This window comes from Ovis aries, chromosome 14, assembly GCF_016772045.2.
Source record: "Ovis aries strain OAR_USU_Benz2616 breed Rambouillet chromosome 14, ARS-UI_Ramb_v3.0, whole genome shotgun sequence".
NCBI classification, from domain to species: domain Eukaryota; kingdom Metazoa; phylum Chordata; class Mammalia; order Artiodactyla; family Bovidae; genus Ovis; species Ovis aries.
This window is the reverse complement of record NC_056067.1, coordinates 53,301,646-53,320,155: the sequence shown is the minus strand read 5'-3', so window position 1 is coordinate 53,320,155 and position 18,510 is coordinate 53,301,646. Positions and strand designations below refer to the sequence as shown.

At 49.1% G+C, this 18,510-nt stretch overlaps 1 protein-coding gene across 1 annotated transcript; it reads left to right on the top strand.

Annotated features, from left to right (window-relative positions):
* The first annotated feature begins 4,932 nt into the window (after positions 1–4,932).
* LOC101120688 (insulin growth factor-like family member 1) lies at positions 4,933–7,655 on the top strand. Its single transcript, XM_015100251.4, has 4 exons — positions 4,933–5,126; positions 6,169–6,222; positions 6,335–6,599; positions 7,471–7,655. Exons 1-4 carry the CDS (start codon positions 5,036–5,038, stop codon positions 7,493–7,495), a joined length of 435 nt encoding a protein of 144 aa, XP_014955737.2. The 5' UTR covers positions 4,933–5,035; the 3' UTR covers positions 7,496–7,655.
* Positions 7,656–18,510: the final 10,855 nt, after the last annotated feature.

Sequence of the window (18,510 nt, the reverse complement as noted above, 5' to 3'; positions counted from 1 at the left end):
AAAGCCTGTGCTCTGCAACAGAAGAATCCACCATGATGAGCAGCCCCTGCACGGCAACTAGAGAGCTGGCTCGCCACAGCTAGACAAAAGCCCGCACAGCAGTGAAGACCCAGCATGGCCAAAAATAAATACACTTAATTCTCTAAAAACCGAAAAGTAAAAACGTTTGAATGCAGATGGTGTCAGTCCAGGGAACACAAGGAACTGTCCACAACACTGGTGCTGACCAATCTCTTTGATTAGTTCTGTTGCTGGACCGCTACTTTCCCTGAGTAGCTTCACTTTACAGGGTGATTCAGAGTCCCACCTGCGCATGCAGGGTGAAGGCTGGTGTGGTTTGCCTCAGTCTGAAACCCTTGATCTGTTTGGTTCCAGACGAAACTCATCCCCTTCTCACTGAGGATCAAACGCACAACTAGGCCTGATTCTCAAGTGTCTTTCTTGACAGCAAAGCCACAAAAAACTGTGAAAAGTGCTCAGGAGAAGATATCCAAGGTGCTATCAGGATGTCATGACATTACAGACCTCATCCTCGGAATTGAGGGGCATCTCAGGAGGGTGGCGTTTAAACTGAAATCTGGGGGGTGAATGGAAGGCACGTGAAGGGAGTGGGGAGAGGGTCTGACAGACACCGCCATGTAAGAACCCTGGAACTTGGGGATGTAGGGGACACACAGGAGTTGGGAAGAGAGTGGTGAGGCATACAACTGAGGACATAGCTGTTGAGCCCTGGGAGGCATCTGGGTTGTGATCAGGCTTCCCTGGTGGCTCTGACAGTAAAGAATCTGCCTGCAATGCAGGAGACCGGGGCTTGATCCCTGGATCAGGAAGATCCCCTGAAGGAGGGAACGGCAACCCACTCCAGCATTCTTGCCTGGAGAATCCCATGGGTGGAGACACCTGGCAGGCTACAGTCCATGGGGTTACAAAGAATCAGACCCAACTAAGCAACTAACACACACACACACATGCACACACACACACACGCACACACAGGGAGTTATAATAAGCCGAGGGCAATAGGGAACCACGAGGAATGTGCAGGAAGGACACTTGGCACCACCGCCTTTTACTGAGGGCCTCCTTGTCTGCAGAGGCTGGGAAGGGTCAGTCCGCCTTTCCCACAAGCGCTGGCGGCTAGGGTTCCGGATGTATCTGCAGCCCTGGGCATCACAGCCACGCAGTCACCAGGTGTTTCCCCAGCAGCAGCCGTGAGTTTAGGCAACGGCTCTGAGGTGCCAACAAGCCACTGAGCAGGAACGGAGTATCTGGATCCTCAATGCAAGGAGGGACAGCCTAGAGCCTCTCCCTCCAGCTACTCCTAAGACACATAAGCTCTTAATCGACTATATCATTTGGAGGATCCAACCAGGGCTGGGTCAAGCCAAACCATCCATTCTTTGGTCACTTGAAGTCACGTTGCAGGGAGCAGGGATGTGTTTGTGTGATCCCAGGGATAGAGCTGTGCAAAGGAGGGACACAGCCTCCCCATCAGCCAGCAGAGGAGGGACCTCATGGATCTGGGGAGTCCCAGCCCTCCTCCTGCATACCTGACATTCCTTTCACACACCTGTAAGTCCACCTCATTCCTGCCTGTTTCCTGGGAGGGGCTCCCTACGGCCAGATGGAAATAACACTCAGACACTTCCAGGAGGAAGACCTAGTCTATTTATTCCTGGGGCAATGGGAAAGCCAGTGGGGAATCGGTGAGAGCAGGAACAGACAGCAACCCCCTGGTATCACATCCAGGGAGGCAGCTGTGCCAGCCGCAGCCAGGACATGTGGGAACGTTCACCTGGGGCTTCCCCAGGGTGGCCTATGAGCAGAGTCTGCCTGTCCTTCCTAGATGGGCTGGGCCAGGGATGTTCAGAGGCCCCTGGACTGGGGTTCAGGAGACCTGGGATCTAGTCCAGCCTGAGTCACTGACCAACAGTAGCACCTTGGGTCAGTGTCTTGCTTGGCTTCAAGAAACGGAATGACAGAATAAAACAAATAGCTGTGTGAAGTCAGGATCTTAGACTTGTTGCCAAGACAGCTAGAACTTTCTCTAGCCATAAGTAGAGGCAGGTCCCCAAAATCTAGTGATGGCATCAGCCGACACAGGCCAGGTGCCCTCACAGACCTGGACTCTGACGTGGACAGTGACTTCCCATGTGTCTCGGTGGCAAAGATTCTTCCTGCTAATGCAGGAGACGCGGGTTCGATCCCTGGGTTGGGAAGATGCCCTGGAGGAGGAAATGGCAGCCCACTCCCGTATTCTTGCCTGGAGAACCCCAAGGACAGAGGAGCCTGGTGGGCTACAGTCCATGTGGTCGAGAAAGAGTGGGACACGACTGAAGCAACTGAGGACGCACACACGTGTCTACTGATCTCAGAAGTGGCCTTGCTCTTCGGGCAGCACCCCGGCGCCCCGCCTCTGTGCTGATCTCCTTTCACTCTCCTGCTCTTCAGTGACTCAGCTCCAGGCCCAGGAGTGAGGTCTGGGCTCGTCTCTCTTCAGAAACAGAACCCTAACCCAGCCCTAGAAAACATGCCTTCTGCCACATCTTGGCTGCTATCCAGGCATCTACAGCACCCCAGATCCTCACAGAGGCAACGGTTCTCCTGGAGCGATTCCAGGAAGCGAATGGAATCAAGGTCATGAGCAATGTGCTGCTTCAGACTCTAGAACATGACTTGACAACTAGCGCTGGGCAAAGGAGGATCCACCCTTGCTTCAAGCCTCCTCCATTCTGGATTTTGTTAATCAACACCCGCAACTTGTCAGAAAACAGACATTACATCATTACCTGGGTTCCACCATTCCTGAAGGCAAGTTTCAGTACACAACATTTAATTGTGAAATAATAAGATTCTGCGCAATTAGCAGAGACGTGGATTGGTCTCAAGACTGTCATACAGATTGAAGTCAAAAGAGAAAAACAAATATCATGTGTGTGTGTGGAATTTAGAAAAATGGTACAAGTGATCTTATTTGCAAAGCAAAAACAAAGACACAGATGAGAACAATGCGTGGATGCTCAAGGGGAAAGGGGCGGGGGGGGGGATGAATCGGGAGACTGAGGCAGACATATATACACTATTGATACTGTGCGTAAAACAGACAGCTGAGAGTCTACCCTATAGCACAGGAAACTCTGTGGTGACCTAAATGGGAATGAAACCCAAAAAAGAGGGGATATATGGAAACATAGCTGATTCACTTTGCCATACAGCAGGAACATGACATTGTAAGGCAGCTATAGTATATACTTGTATATTATATAAAAGTCAATAATTTTTTAAAAAATCCTGGAAAAAAGATTCTTTGCAGCACATACTAATCCATTCCTTAATCTATGTTTTCTTCAATTAAAAAATGATATAGCTGATGACCAGCTTGAGTGGTTGTCTAACCTACTAAAATGTTGCAGTCCACAGTTGGGAACTACTCAGCGACTGCAGAAACCCCCAAACTTCAAGGGGCGACGTGGGACCGGGAGGGGAGCACGTCGTAGCTGGCCCCCCTTTTTTGTTGTTCAGTTGCTCAGTTGTGTCCGACTCTTTAAGACCCCAAGGACTGCAGCACCCCAGGCTTCCCTGTCCATCACCATCTCCCAGAGCTTGTTCAAACTGATGTCCATCGAGTCGGTGATGCCATCCAGCCATCTCATCCTCTGTTACCCACTTCTCTTCCCGCCTTCAATCTTTCCCAGCATCAGGGTCTTTTCTAATGAGTTGGGTCTTTGCAGCAGGTAGCCTAAGTATTGGAGCTTCGGCCTCAGCATCAGTCCCTCCAATAAATATTCAGGGTTGATTTCCTTTAGGATTGACTGGTGTGATCTTGCTCTCTAAGGGACTCCCGAGCGTCTTCTCCAGCACCACAGTTTGAAAGCATCAATGGGAAAAAGAAAACATTTAGGACTCTGGTCACTGCACAGGTATTTCTGCTGTAGCAGGATCTTCCCTGAGCTCCTAACCCTAGTCTCAACCTTCCTGTCCACCTTCCCCAGAGCAGACCTGCTGGGATATTTGTAGACACAGATCTGAATACTCTCCTTCCATGCTCAGGACATGGACACGGTGCCCAGTGCACTGAAGATAAAATCCCTGAGTCCTCAGTGCTCACGAGGGACTGACCCTGCCCCCCTCCCACTCGCTCCAGCTCCCTCTCTCTCTGGGGCTCAGCCTTCCTAAAATACAGCTCAGCCTCATCCTTGAAATATTAGTTCACATATCCCCTCTTCCAGGAATCCCTCCTTGAACACTCAAGGCATCTCATGACCTCCCACCCTAATCTGGGCTCCCATAGCCACTGAGTTTTTACCCAAACCTGACCTCTCTGAGTCATCATGGTCTTAAGGATGGTCTGGAGCCCTCTACGATGCTACCGAGTAATCACTGCAGCTGCAGCAACCTCTGTCTAACACAGGGCTTGCCACACAGCTCATTCTCAGTGAATCTTTATTGCCAGGCTCTTAAATGTGTCTGTCATCTATTTTAGACTAAAAAAAATAAAAAAGGGGTCAGGCTTCCCTGGCAGCTCAGTGACAAAGAGGCAGGAAGGGAAGCCACTGCAATGAGAAGCCTGCGCCCCGCAACTAGAGAGCAGCCCCTGCTCCCCCCAACTAGAGAAAAACCCGCACAAGGCAACAAAGACCCGGCGTTGCCTAAAATAAATAAATAAAATTATTATTTTTTAAAGTCCAGAAAGTAGAAGAAGACTTAGAGGATCTGATCAGAAAGCTGGCGGGTGGATTCATCCTGGGAGAGTGGGAAGGACCCCAAGGATCCGTATTTGCAAAAGAGGCTGCAGTGTTGGGGATGGTGAGAGGGAGGCTCTGGTGAGGAGGAGGAGGAAGGCACCCCAATCGGACTCCTCCTGGCTCTCAAAGGATTGACATCATGTTTGACAGTGACGTGACTAAGCTCACATTCAAAACCTGTTGCTGCCCCAGGGGCCCCGCGTGTCTCTGCAGGCCCGGCAGGAAGGCAGGAGAGCTGATGGCAGCAGGCGCCGCTTTCTGGGGCAGGTGGGGGCGGGGCTCGGAGGCATATGTATAAAACCGCCTGCTGGGATCTGCCGCGCTTCCTTCCACTCCACCGAAGCCATCCCAGAGCCATGACTCCGCGACGCCGCATCCTCGGTAAGAAGGACCAAATCCTGACTCTCTTGGAACCCAAATCCAAAATCAGCCTCAATGCCATCCTTGCCTCAGTCCATCACTCCTCCTCCCTAGCCCCCAGCCAGACAAGTGACCCCATCATAGCAGTACCCCTTCCACATCCCCGAGGGCGTGCATGCCTGCTCAGGCGCTCAGTCATGTCCAGCTCTTTGGGACCCCATGGACTGTAGCCCACCAGGCTCCTCTGTTCATGGGATTCTCCAGGCAAGAATACAGGAGTGGCTTGCCATTTCCTTCTCCAGGGGATCTTCCTGACTCAGGGATTGAACCTGTGCCTCTTGCATTGGGTGCTGCTGCTAAGTCGCTTCAGTCATGTCTGACTCTGTTCGACCCCATAGACGGCAGACCATCCCTGGGATTCCCCAGGCAAGGCTCCTCCATCCCTGGGATTCTCCAGGCAAGAACACTGGAGTGGGTTGCTATTTCCTTCTCCAGTGCGTGAAAGTGAAAAGTGAAAGTGAAGTCGCTCAGTTGTGTCCAACTCTTAGCGACCCCATGGACTGCAGCCCACCAGGCTCCTCCATCCATGGGATTTGGCAGGAGTGTTCTTTATCCCTGAACCACTTGGGAAGACCAAGAGCAGCCCCATCCATGTCCCTGATCAATTTCCAAACTCATGCCCAATGCCATACATTATGACAGGCTCCCACCCCAAATCCTGGCATCTAAATTTTAATATTGGTCATGGACGTAACACGACACCAGTGTTAGCTCAGCTGCCTTTAACACTTGACTCCAGCTGAGCCTCCTGCTCTGAACTCTTCCCTCCCAGGGAACACCCATATCCCTCAGAACCCCAAACCCATTTCTCTGAGTCCTGCCTGCCTCCTCTCAGCTTCCACAGACCCCTAATCCGCAGACACCCAACACAGGTCTGCCTCTAAGCTTTCCCTGAGCCTCGGTCAGGACAGACACCCCCTCGGACCTCCCCTCCTCCAGGCTGGCCTCCAATGGCTGCCCTATCCGCTTTTGAGGCCATGAGTCATCCCTTTTCCTCCCGCAGCTGTCTTGGCCGCTGTCTGCATCCTTTTGCTTCTCCGCTCACATGGTGCCCCAGGTGAGCCCAGGAGGGACGTGGATGCTGGAGGGTGGGGTGCCGCTTCCGGAAGACCCCAGCCCAGGACTTGCCCACCCCGCTGCCGGGGTGACACCATCTCTGTTTCCTCCAGTGTCCCCCACAGGCACTCAACTGTTGCTGTGTCAGTCACACGAGCGATGCGGGGACCAGTTCTATGACCCCCGGCAGTACTGTTGCTATGACGATGCCGTGGTACCCTTGGGCAGGACCCGGAAGTGCGGAAGCTGCACCTTTAGGGTCTGCTTCGAGCAGTGCTGCCCGTGGTTGGTGAACAGGCCCCAGGAGTCCTTCGTGGTGAAGGTGAAAGGTCAAAACTGTTACTCGGCCCCATCCTTGGATGATCGGGTTTGTGGCAGGTGAGGTTCTGCGCCTTCCAAGGGAGGAGGGGGCATGGAGGAGAGGGGACCTGCACACCGGTTCTATGATTCAACGGCCCCCCGCCCCACCGAGTGCTCTTCTGGGTCCTTCTGTCCCCGTCCACCTGCTCTATTCCATCCACCAAAGACTCTGATGCTGGGAGGGATTGAGGGCAGGAGGAGAAGGGGATGACAGAGGATGAGATGGTTGGATGGCATCCATCACCAACTCAATGGACATGGGTTTGGGTGGACTCTGGGAGTTGGTGATGGACAGGGAGGCCTGGCGTGCTGCGGTTCATGGGGTCACAGAGTCGGACACGACTGAGTGACTGAACTGAACGGAACTGAACTCCCTTCTCTGTTGCTTCTTTCTCCTTTTGTTTTTATTTCTATTTCATCCTTTTCTTTGGTCAGCTCCTGTCTCTCTTTTCCACTCCTCTGCCCATCCCTCCCTCTGTGTCCATCTCTCTCTTGCTCCCCACCCCCTCTGTCTCTCTTCAGTGCTGACAGATGATCAGAGGTCAGCTGGATGCTTCGACCTGAATGAGCCTGGAGAGATGTGCCGGCCCCTTAGATCTGGGACATGGAGTGGGTTTTAGAGGGATAGGAGACACTCAGATTCAATCCCTCCCTCCTTATTCTGTCTCCTTCGTAACAGTCATCCTAAATCTGTCCTGAGCAGGGGGACTGGTCCCCCTTCTGTGACCGTGGACAATCGTGAGAGGTGACTTTGCTGTTGGACGTCCCCAGGACCCTGAGCTCTCACAATGACCCCTATGACCAATACCGTGAGGGATGATCAATCCCCAGGCTGGCCCTGGGGACGCTTAATGAGTTCCGTCATTCCCTTTGGCATTTTCTCCACCAGGAGCAAAACGGGAGGCACTCTGTGAATTCTGCAACCTTACATATTCGGTCATGGCGGGACCTCGATGCACACGGAGTCCTTTCTCCACTTCCCAAGGTGGCAAGACAACATCCACTTTTCCACTTAAGAACAAATTTCAAGTTACCATGACCTCCTGGTTGCACTGAATAAAAATTCCACTTCAATCACAAGGCTCCGCTTTCTTGCACTGATGTCGACAGGGTGTGGCACAGGGTCGGGGGCGCGACTCACAGGGAGGGAGGGACGGGGTCTTCGGCGCGGAGTCTGGACTGTTCTCTCCCTCCCAACCGCCCAACCAAGCAGGGAGGGCGGGTCGGCGCGCCCCCTGGCGGGCACTGGGCCCAGCGCGGGGCGGGGCGCTTCTGAGTGTGAACCAGGAGGCAGAAAGAAAAGTCTCCCCTTTCTTGGAAATCCAAGCCCGGGGCTGGACTTTGCACTGGCCCGGAAATTGTGGTGTGGGGGTTGGGACTCTCACAAAGGAAGAATTTGTCTCCAAAAAGGATTTCCTAGAAAGAAATCAAAATTTGTGGCTTTACAAGATTCTGGAAACGCAGAGCACAGGGAAAGGTCAGAGCAGTCAATTTGTAAGACTTCCTCCCCTGGAGTCAGCTCTGCTCAGAGAAGGGCCTGGAAACTTCTGGAATGTTCGAACCTTTAACCGAAGGTCATTTCAGCCCAGGCCTCTCTAAGGGCCACAACCAGTGACGCTAGCATTCCACAAAGGTTTAGAACAGAAAGCTGGGGAGACGGCTGTGATTGTCCGAGGCCCGTTTGGGGGCACGCCCAATTCAGGGACAAAAGGTATCACTTTATTCTGTGTAATTCTGATATAAAATTGTTTTATATCAACATAAAATTAACACATAAGAAAATAATTTCCAAAAAGTACGCTATAGAAGTCTGGGTCCAGGAAGGGACGGGACTGGCCCATGAAGTAAGTGCAAGGAGGAGGGAGTTTGGTTCCAGGGTGGGCAGGTGGGTTTGGACACCCTTTCAAGTTATTCTTCACCAGAACGTTCCAGAAGGGGGCTGGGTGCAGATGTCGCTGGGGCCTTCCCTGGTAGTCCAGTGGTGAAGACTCCGCCATGTGTAAAATAGATAGCTGGTGGGAACCTGGTGTAGAGCCCAGGGAGCTCAGCCCCGTGCTCTCTGATGACTCAGAGGGGTGGGATGGGGGGATGGAAGGGAAGGCCAAGAGAGAGCGGGTGTATGTTTGCATAGAGCTGATTCCCTTCTTTGTATAGCAGAAGCTAACCCAACATTATAAAGCAATTATATGCCAAAAAAATAAACAGAACAGAGGCTAGAACAGAACTAAGCAGGCTTCCCTCGTGGCTCAGAGGTTAAAGCATCTGCTTCCGATGCAGGAGGCCTGGGTTCGATCCCTGGGTGGGGAAGATCCCTTGGAGACGGAAATGGCAACCCATTCCAGTACTCTTGCCTCGAGAATCCCATGGACGGAGGAGCCTGGTAGGCTACAGTCCATGGGGTCGCAAAGAGTCGGACATGACTGAGGGAGCTCACTTTCACTTTCTAAAAATAAATATAAATAAAATGAAGTGCAAAAAAAGAAAAAGACTCCTCCATGCTTCTACTGCAAGGGGCACCAGTGCCATCCCTGGTTGGGGAATAAGACACTGCTGCTGCTAAGTCACTTCAGTCATGTCCGACTCTGTGAAACCCCGTAGACGGCAGCCCACCAGGCTCCCCTGTCCCTGGGATTCTCCTGGCAAGAGAACTGGAGTGGGTTGCCATTGCATTCTCCTGAATAAGACATTACACGTCACGAAAATGAATTAATTAACTAAGAAAATAAAAATAAAGAGAAGATCAGGAGGTGGGGCTGCAGATGAGGGGGTAGGAAGGTGGGACAGGGCTGTGGGGGTGGGGCACTCAGGGTCTAGCCCTATGGGTGGGCCCCAGACTCCATTCAAACATGGGAACCAGAGCTCAGTCTAGGAGATCAAGGGCCAGGCAGCACAGGTTCGTCGGTGAGAGGCTCTGGGAACTTCAGGTTGAAATCTTGCCTCCAAGTGTCCCTCGACTTTTCCTCTTTCTTCTACCCTTTCCCCGTCCTTCCCAGTTGCCTCTTTTCTCAGTCTACGGCCTCAGGATTCAGATCCACCCACCTTTCTCCTCACCAGCAGACTCCAGTTTACTTACTTACTGTAAGTTACTTACCGTAATGTTGACACAAGGCTTCCCAGGTGGCTCAGGGGATCCTCCTGCCAATGCAGGAGACGCAGGTGCAACCCCTGCATTTCGAAGGAATCAGGAAGATCCCCTGGAGAAGGAAATGGCAACCCATGCCAGTATTCTTGCCTGGGAAACCCCAGGGACAGAGGAGCCTGGAGGGCCACCGTCCCTGGGGTCACAAAGAATTGGATATGACTTAGCAACTAAGCAACAGTGTTGACACAGTCCCTTCTGGGTGAGATTCTGGAAGAGGGAGCTGGGTGGGGAGGACTGGCACTACATTCTCTTGCTCCTTTACTGGAGGGGAAGGTGGTAGAGAAGGGGCTTTGAAAATCGCCTCAGCTTGGGATAGGAGGACTGTCCCCATCATTTCCGAGGTGCTGTAGGATCCCCTCCACAGACACCACCAACTCAGCACAGAGACACATGGCCCAGAATGAGAAAAGTTCTAGCATCTGGGTGACCTCCAGTCCTGGCTTGGGACTTGAAGCGGCCTTGGTTGGCGCATTTCTGCGTCCACTGGGGCCTTGACTAAGATTGCGGCAGAGTCACCCCCTTGGAGAGCTTGTGGAATGATAAGCTCACCGTGTTTGAGAGAAGATTCCCATTTCTGGGAGATGGAGGCGACCATGGGAGAGATGGTGCCGGGAGAGAACTGACTGTTCTCCCCCTCCATTCTCTACCCAGTCGCCGTGACTGGATTGTCCATGGGCTCCTCTCACTAAACCTCTTGATGAACAATGTCCATTGGTGCGGAAAGCGCCTTCCAATATACTAACTATTTTATTAAAAATTCCACACCTGTAGAAGCTTCCCTGGGGGTCCAGTGGTTGAGTCCAAGCTTCCATTGCAGAGGCTCCAGGTTGGCTGCCTGGTCCGGCAGCTAGATCCCACATGCTGAAAGTAAAGATCCCAAGTGCTGCGACCAAGACCTGGTGCACCTAATAAATACAATCTTTTAAAATTAAAGGAAAAAAGCAAACAAAAAAAACCCAAAGCCTTTCCTGGCTCAAAGAAACAGAGCTCCTTGGAGAAATGACTGGTCTGGGAGCTGAAGCAGGGAAAGCACAAGATAGGCCTGAAACATGTGGGGCCAGAAAGTGTGAAAGGGAGTAGACACAGAGTAACAGGGACTTGTCAAAAGGACCTTGTCCCACAGTTTCTCATCACACATGACCCAATGCTGCCCTCCAGGTGCTTACTCTTCACCTGCACACCCCATCAGGAGATGCACGTGCGGCGGCATTGGCGGGCTGGGCGGTCCTCGGTACCCATCTCAGCAGGCCAGCGCCTCCATTGCACGAAAGTGGCTCTCATGCAACCCCCTCACACACTTAGACCCCTTGTTCCGCATTTCCAGACGGGTCGGGTGTGTGGCCAGCCTCACCACTGACCTCACGCATTTGCTTCATATGCTTTGGTCCTGGTCCAGCGCTTGGAATCCCGCAACCCACGGCCACTAGTACAACTCACGCGGGGTGCACGGAGGACACTCCACCCAGTCCCGACCACATACCTGGTCGCTGTGGGGCAGAACAGGGAAGGAGAGCAGTTATGTCGCGGGAGAGACAGGCCCCCAGGAAAATCACAAAACAGGACTCCTTCGAGGCTAACCCACCTGAGACGAAGGGAGAAAACGCACGGCGACAAATGTGGACAATCAGGGTCGGTGCGCCCTCTAGCGGCGAAAGTGGGGACCCGCGGGGAAGGATGCTCCATTTCCCACAACGCCAAGAACAATCCCCAGTCAGAGCTGAAGGTGAAATGAAACTGTATTTCATCCAAGTGAAATACAATGTACCAGGCTTTTCAGAAGTAGTTATTCGTTTCCTTACTTACTGTCTGTCTTCCCCACTTGAACGTGAGTGCTGGAAAGTCCTGTTTTGCTCACAGCTGAATTCCTAGCACCTACAACAGGTAAGTGGGACATTGAGCAGGTGCTTAGTAAGTTATATGGACTGGAATTAACAACAATTTTGCCCTCGAATTCAGGCTTGAGTCTGTCTCCGCAGGGGAAGGCATCCCCAGGAGCTGAAATGTGTCCGAGTCCCCGTTTCTGGACATGGTCTGGGACCTCAAAGCTCCCAAATTTGCTGAACAAGTAGCTCTTAGCCTTTTTCTGAAACTTGCACATAGGTCTGTTCCCTGAGTCAGTGATGTAAGGGGATCAGGAGTGCACCCCTAAACCTGAGGAAACCTCCCTATCTCTGGGGCTGTGGACAGAGCAGGGGCAAGCTGGTGGGGTGTTCAGGTGGCCCCCATGGTGGGATGGTGGAAGGGCATTTAGAAAAGAAGAGGGATGGTCTTCAAGTTAGGAGTGGAGGGGCCTCCTGTCTGGAAGTCTCCATGTTCCTGGGTAGAATTCCAAGCTGTCAGGGACTTCTAAATTCCAGTGGGCTCTTCCAGCCTCCAGTTCCTCCCCATTCCTGCAGGATGGGTAGCTGGGAGCACCTGTGAATGGAGGTTGCTTGAGTTAGCCCAGGTAAGGGGAGGAGGGAGGTGTGAAAGGAGAGCAGTCCCCTCCCCCAATAAAAAGGAACTAAAATCCAGTGTTTATCACAGGAGCATCGCGAAGTACTGGAAGACAGACAGAGGGTACCCTCGCTATCCAATAAGTGTGGGAGAAAGCTGCCCCCCTTCCCCCACCCTATCTCCCCACAGTGAACCAAGGACTTTGGCAGAAAAGGAAGTCCGCTTTGAAATTACACCACCCAGAGTCGTTTGATAGGGACTGTCACTTTGCACGTATCTTTCTGTTTTCTTTTTCGGAGGTGTCTTTGTGAAGCGGGTAGATCATAGTTAGTTTAGCAGCTGTTTGTTTGGTGTAAAACTTTTCAAAACTATTTATTGGGACTTCCCTGGTGGTCCAGTGGTTAAGAATCTGCCTTCCAGTGTAAGAGATGTGGGTTCGATCCCTGGTCAGGGGACTAAGATCCTACATGCTGTGGGGCAACTAAATCCTGTATCACAATGAAGATCCCATGTAAGACCCAACACAAATAAATCAACATATTTTTAAATATTTCTTTATTTTGGCTGCACTGGGTCTCAGCTGTAGCACCTAAGATCTTCACTGCAGCGCCCATGTGGGATATAATTCCCTGACCAAGGATGGAACCTGGACCCCCTGCGTTGGAGTCTTACCCACTGGACCACCAGGGAAGTTCTGGGTGTATAACTTTTAAATCTTTAGCAGTAGGGTATACAGGCCTCCATCTGTACTCTATTAACCATCATGTGAGAGGCGGCCCCAGTGTTTACAACAGCCCTGTGAGGGAGGGACTGTTGTGAAGTCCATTTCACAGATGGAGAAAGTCAGGGTGACTCAATGTGTGATATTCATATGCATTTATTGCCAACTGTGTGCTTAGAGCTTAGGCTATAATGGTGTGTGAGAGGGGGAAATGATAGCCCATTTTTTATCTTTAAATGGTGCAGTTATACATCCTGTACTTTGGGGGACAATCTTGTGTTTGCCCATTGATGCAACATAAATATTAAGGGCCCCCTCATTCACTCTTAGGTGTCATGGTTTAGACAATAAATTATATGATGGCCCTTCTTAGAGACCTCACTGTATAGGAGAAGCAAAGATTAAAGAATGAAACAGGGAGATTTATAACTACAGTTGTGACAAATACAGAGATGGAAGTAGCGTGGAGAAAGTAAAATAGCAGGGCTTGTCTTAGTCCCAGATACCAGAAAGGTAGTGTCAGTCTGAGAAGGAGACCCCAAAGGACTAGTAAGTGACAGCTAGGATGCACCAGGCGAGCGGGCAGCACTCCACGCTCAGGAACGTCGAGGGGAACGCAAAGATGCTGCTTTGTATTTTAAACTTGTTCTTGCTAGAATCACCATTTAATTGGACTTCTATCATTGTTGCTATAACAAAAAAAACAAGTATTTTTTACTAACTGCAAGAAAATCTCGAGGGGGTTTCAGTTCATTTCAGTCGCTCAGTTGTGTCCGACTCTTTGCAACCCCATGAATCGCAGCACGCCAGGCCTCCCTGTCCATCACCAACTCCCAGACTTCACTCAAACTCATGTCCATCAAGTCGGTGATGCTATCCAGCCATCTCATCCTCTGTCATCCCCTTCTCCTCCTGCCCCCAGTCCCTCCCAGCATCAGAGTCTTTTCCAATGAGTCAACTCTTCGCATGAGGTGGCCAAAGTATTGGAGTTTCAGCTTTAGCATCAGTCCTTCCAATGAACACCCAGGACCTTTAGAACAGACTGGTTGGATCTCCTTGCAGTCCAAGGGATTCTCAAGAGTCTTCTCCAACACCACAGTTCAAAAGCATCAATTCTTCAGCGCTCAGTTCTCTTCACAGTCCAACTCTCACATCCCTACATGACCACAGGAAAAACCATAGCCTTGACTAGACGGACCTTTGTTGGCAAAGTAATGTCTCTGCTTTTCAATATGCTATCTAGATTGGTCATAACTTTCCTTCCAAGGAGTAAGCGTCTTTTAATTTCATGGCTGCAGTCACCATCTGCAGTGATTTTGGAGCCCCCCAAAATAAAGTCTGACACTGTTTCCATTGTTTCCCCATCTATTTGCCATGAAGTGATGGAACCAGATGCCATGATCTTCGTTTTCTGAATGTTGAGCTTTAAGCCAACATTTTCCCTCTCCTCTTTCACTTTCATCAAGAGGCTTTTTAGTTCCTCTTCATTTTCTGCCATCAGGGTGGTGTCATCTGCATATCTGAGGTTATTGGTATTCCTCCCGGCAATCTTGATTCCAGCTTGTGCTTCTTCCAGTCCATCATTTCTCATGATGTACTCTGCATGTCAGTTAAATAAGCAAGGTGACAACATACAGCCTTGATATGCTCCTTTTCCTATTTGGAACCAGTCTGTTGTTCCATGTCCAGTTCGAGGGGGTTTGTACCGGCTGAATTAAGTATTTTAAAAATCAAACAACAGCTGATGAGTTATATATTTTAAAAATTCAGCTTCCTAAAACATAGCGAATAAATCTAATTTCATCCTATGAATCAAGTACTCAAGTAGTACTATATATAAAAGAGACAACTAACAAAGACCTACTGTGTTGCACAGGGAACTATACTCAATATTTTGCAATATTTATAAGGGAAAAGAATCTGAAAAAGAATATAAACACATATATATGTAAATATGTGTGTGACTGAATCACTTTGCTGTACACCTGAAACCAATCCAACATTGTAAGTCACCTATACTTCAATTGAAAACTTACATGGGACTTCCCTGGTGATCCAGCAGCTAAGACTCTGAGCTCCCAGTGTCGGGGGTGGGGGTTTGATCCCTGGCCAGAGAACTAGATCCTACATACGCAACTAAGAGTTCCCACCTGATGCAGCCAGATATTTAAATAAATAAATATTTTAAAATTACATTAAAAATATTTAAAAGACTCACGTAATACAGTCCCAATTGTTATGGGCAGTATAACAATTACCCATTGTTATAAATTGCTCTAAATGTTCGCAGGGGCATGTCTCAATTTTAGGCTGACAAGACACAGAATAAATAAAATTATAACAAGGGAAGTCTTCACCCCACCTAGCTAATGATTGCACTCTTAGTTTCGTTAAGGAATATGTGTAAATATTTCTGTCTTTTTACAAAAGGTTAGTTGAGTGTTTTGTAATCTGAAAGTTAAAGTACAAGGTTGCTGAATTTCTTCAAGTTCCTCTTTGTACAGAGTCCGCTGAGGGCAAGGTAGTCAAAGTTTCCTCATGGACAGCAAGAGGGCAGGGTGGCTGGGCAACTCCGGAAGAAGGTCTTGGCCACGATCGCGGTGAGGCTGGGGTGGAAGCAGCCCATTCTGTTGGCCATGGTGAGGAGCATGGGTCTCATCCTGAGTCATGAGAAGCCACAGAAAAAAATAAGACTGGCTTTTTGATTTGAGCCTGGGCCTCACAGGGGCCAGGGTGCATGATGCCAGGTCATCAAGAAGGTAGGAGCAAAATCCAGGTGTGAGAAGATGGTAACTGAATCAGAGTGGAGAGAGCAGAAATGGACAGGAGTATCCTGATTGATAAGATATTTAGGAAATGGACTTCCTTGGTGGTCTAGTTGTTAAGAATCCACCTTGCCAATGCACGGGACACAGATTTGATCCCTGGTCCTAGAAGATTCCATATGCTGTGGAGCAACTAAGCCCGTGTGCCACAACTACTGAGCCTTCACAGTCTAGAGCTCGTGTTCTGCAACAAGTGAAGCCCCTGCTCACAGCAACTAGCAGAAGTCCTCCTGGGCAATGAAGACCCAGCGCAACTAGAAGAAAAAAAACGTGGGGGGGATATTTAGGAGATAGCAGCATCATGACTTGGGGATGGATTAAACAAGCATCCAGTCATTCAGTAGCTATCTACTGAGCACCTGCTTGGTGCTGGGCATCATTTTGGGTGCTGTTTTGGGGAGAGGGTAGGAGAGGGTCAAGGATGGTGCTCAGACTTATGGCTTTTGTAACTGGAAGATGTTCATATCATTCCCTCAGACAGGGACTCCCGGAAGAAGGCCAATTCTGGAGGAGGAAATCGTGACCCGTTTTGGAAATCTTGTGTTTGAGATGCCTCTGGAGCACCCCAGTGCAGATGTCAAGTAGGCAGGTGGATGTGCAGATCCAGGATTCAGTTGAGAGCTCAGACATAAAAATAGAAAAGTCATCTGCATTTTGGTGTGACTGAAGCTATGGTCTGGATAAGGTCACCTAGCAGAAGAGTATAATAATCAGCAAGGGAAGAATGAGTCTGAAAGTGAGAACAAAAGGCCAGCCAGAGAAGTGGAAGGAAAATCAAGAAAGTCTTACAACACAAAAGCTAAAGGAAGTGAGCATTCTGAGGAGAAGGAAGTGTTCAGCTATGCCAAATGCTGTCCAATTGCCTAAGGTTATTCAGTGGCAGAGCTGCGCATTATAAATTCTAGCCCAGGTAAAGGTCTAAAATTAAAACACACAGTAACGTTTTTTTAATAGAAAATGTTTTATAATTTTATTTGTGGAAAGATCTTAAGGTAAGGCAAAAAAACTATTTTAAAAAAATTTCAATAGGCTGGAGGAAAAGATTTGCAGTACATAGGGTTAAATCCTCATATGCAAAAACCCAACAGGAAAATTATTAAAGAAATAAACAAACAGTTCCCAGAAGATGGACACAAGCATCCATTAATATGTAAAAAGATAGTCACCTGTCTAAGGTTGAGGAAATGCAAGTAAGACAATAATGAGATACCATTCCTTGGACTGGTCACAGGGCTGGGGAAACAAAACACTAACACTTCTTTTGGAATGCTATTAAGCAATATCTAATAAAATCTAAAATGTAGCCTTTTCCTGACCAGGATATTTGTGCACAGTGTCCTCATGGTATGAAAAGTAACAGAGCTCTCCACTGTTTACTCTATTAACTTTCAATTCTATTCTATTAATTGTATTAATTCTATAAAAAGTGCATTTGTACCCTTTTCTATATGTACCTGATTCTTTAATGCTCTTAAAAAGAACTGAGACACAAAATATACATACTCAGCAACTCAACAATCCCAGTAATGGGGTTGTTTTCTTCACTTTGCAACTTGATAAGAAACAGGCAAACGATCCAATTTTTTTTTAATGGTCAATGGAAAATTAAAGACAACTGACCAAAGACACATCCAAATGGGCAGCAAACAGAGAAATACAAAGTCCCTCGAGTGGTCATAAAATCACCAATTAATGTTCCAAAGAGATTCCACTTCACACCCATAAATTTAAGAAGTGATAACACCCACTTTTGGGGTGAGTGGGGGCTCCAATACATTAGTAGTAGAAATATGAACTGTTAACAGTCTTCTGGGAAAAACAATCTGGTAATATCTATTAAATATGGATACCCTTCGACATAGCAAGTCCATATGTATAATTTATAAACACTCCAATGTGTAAGGCTGCTATGTCTGACAATAATGTTTTGTGTAGCACTGAGGGTGGGGGAGTGAAGAAGGACTGAAAAATCTTCAAAGAAGAAATTATGTCAGACTTCCCTGGAGGTCCAGTTATTTAAGAATCTGCCTACCAGTGCAGGGGACATGGGTTGGATCCCTGATCCAGGAAGTTTTCACATACTGAAGGGCAACTAAGCCCGCGCGCCACAACTGCTGAGCCTGAGCTTTAGAGCCGGTGAGCTGCAACTACTAAGCTGCCTGCCTACAGCCCACGCTCGGCGACAAGAGAAGCCCCTGCAGTGAGAAGCCCGTGCTCTGCACCTAGAGGGTGGGCCCTGCTCGCTAGAGAACGTCTGAGCACAGCAAGGAAGACCCAGCACAGCCAAAAACAAAATTTAGAAAAGAAATATTATGTAACTATTATGAAAGACAGATTAGAACTACGCAGATGTATTGCCCTGGAGAGATGCCTATGAAATATTAGGTGATAAGAGGCAAATCGAGGCTATGGTTTTAATTTTACTTTTAAAAATGTGTCCACATATGTATGTTTATAGGAAGCAGAATGTGGTTTAGAGCTTAATCTCTGGAGTCTGGAACTTGTGGCAAGATCCAGGCATCACCATCTTCTCCCTGAATGTAATAACCCTTTTGTGCCCCAGCTTCCTTGATTATAGAAGAGGCAGGGTTAATAATATCTGCCTCACATACCTTGCTGGGAGCACGTACTGAGGTAATTCATGAACATGCCTGAGGATGCCAGGTGGGCCATTTAGCGATATCATGGGTATAAGTATGATCTCCATGAGCATGCAGAATACGGTGGAAGAAAATATACCACACTCTTCTCATTGGTGACCTCGGGTGGGTGGGGCTGGACAGAGGGGGACCCAGCCGATTAATA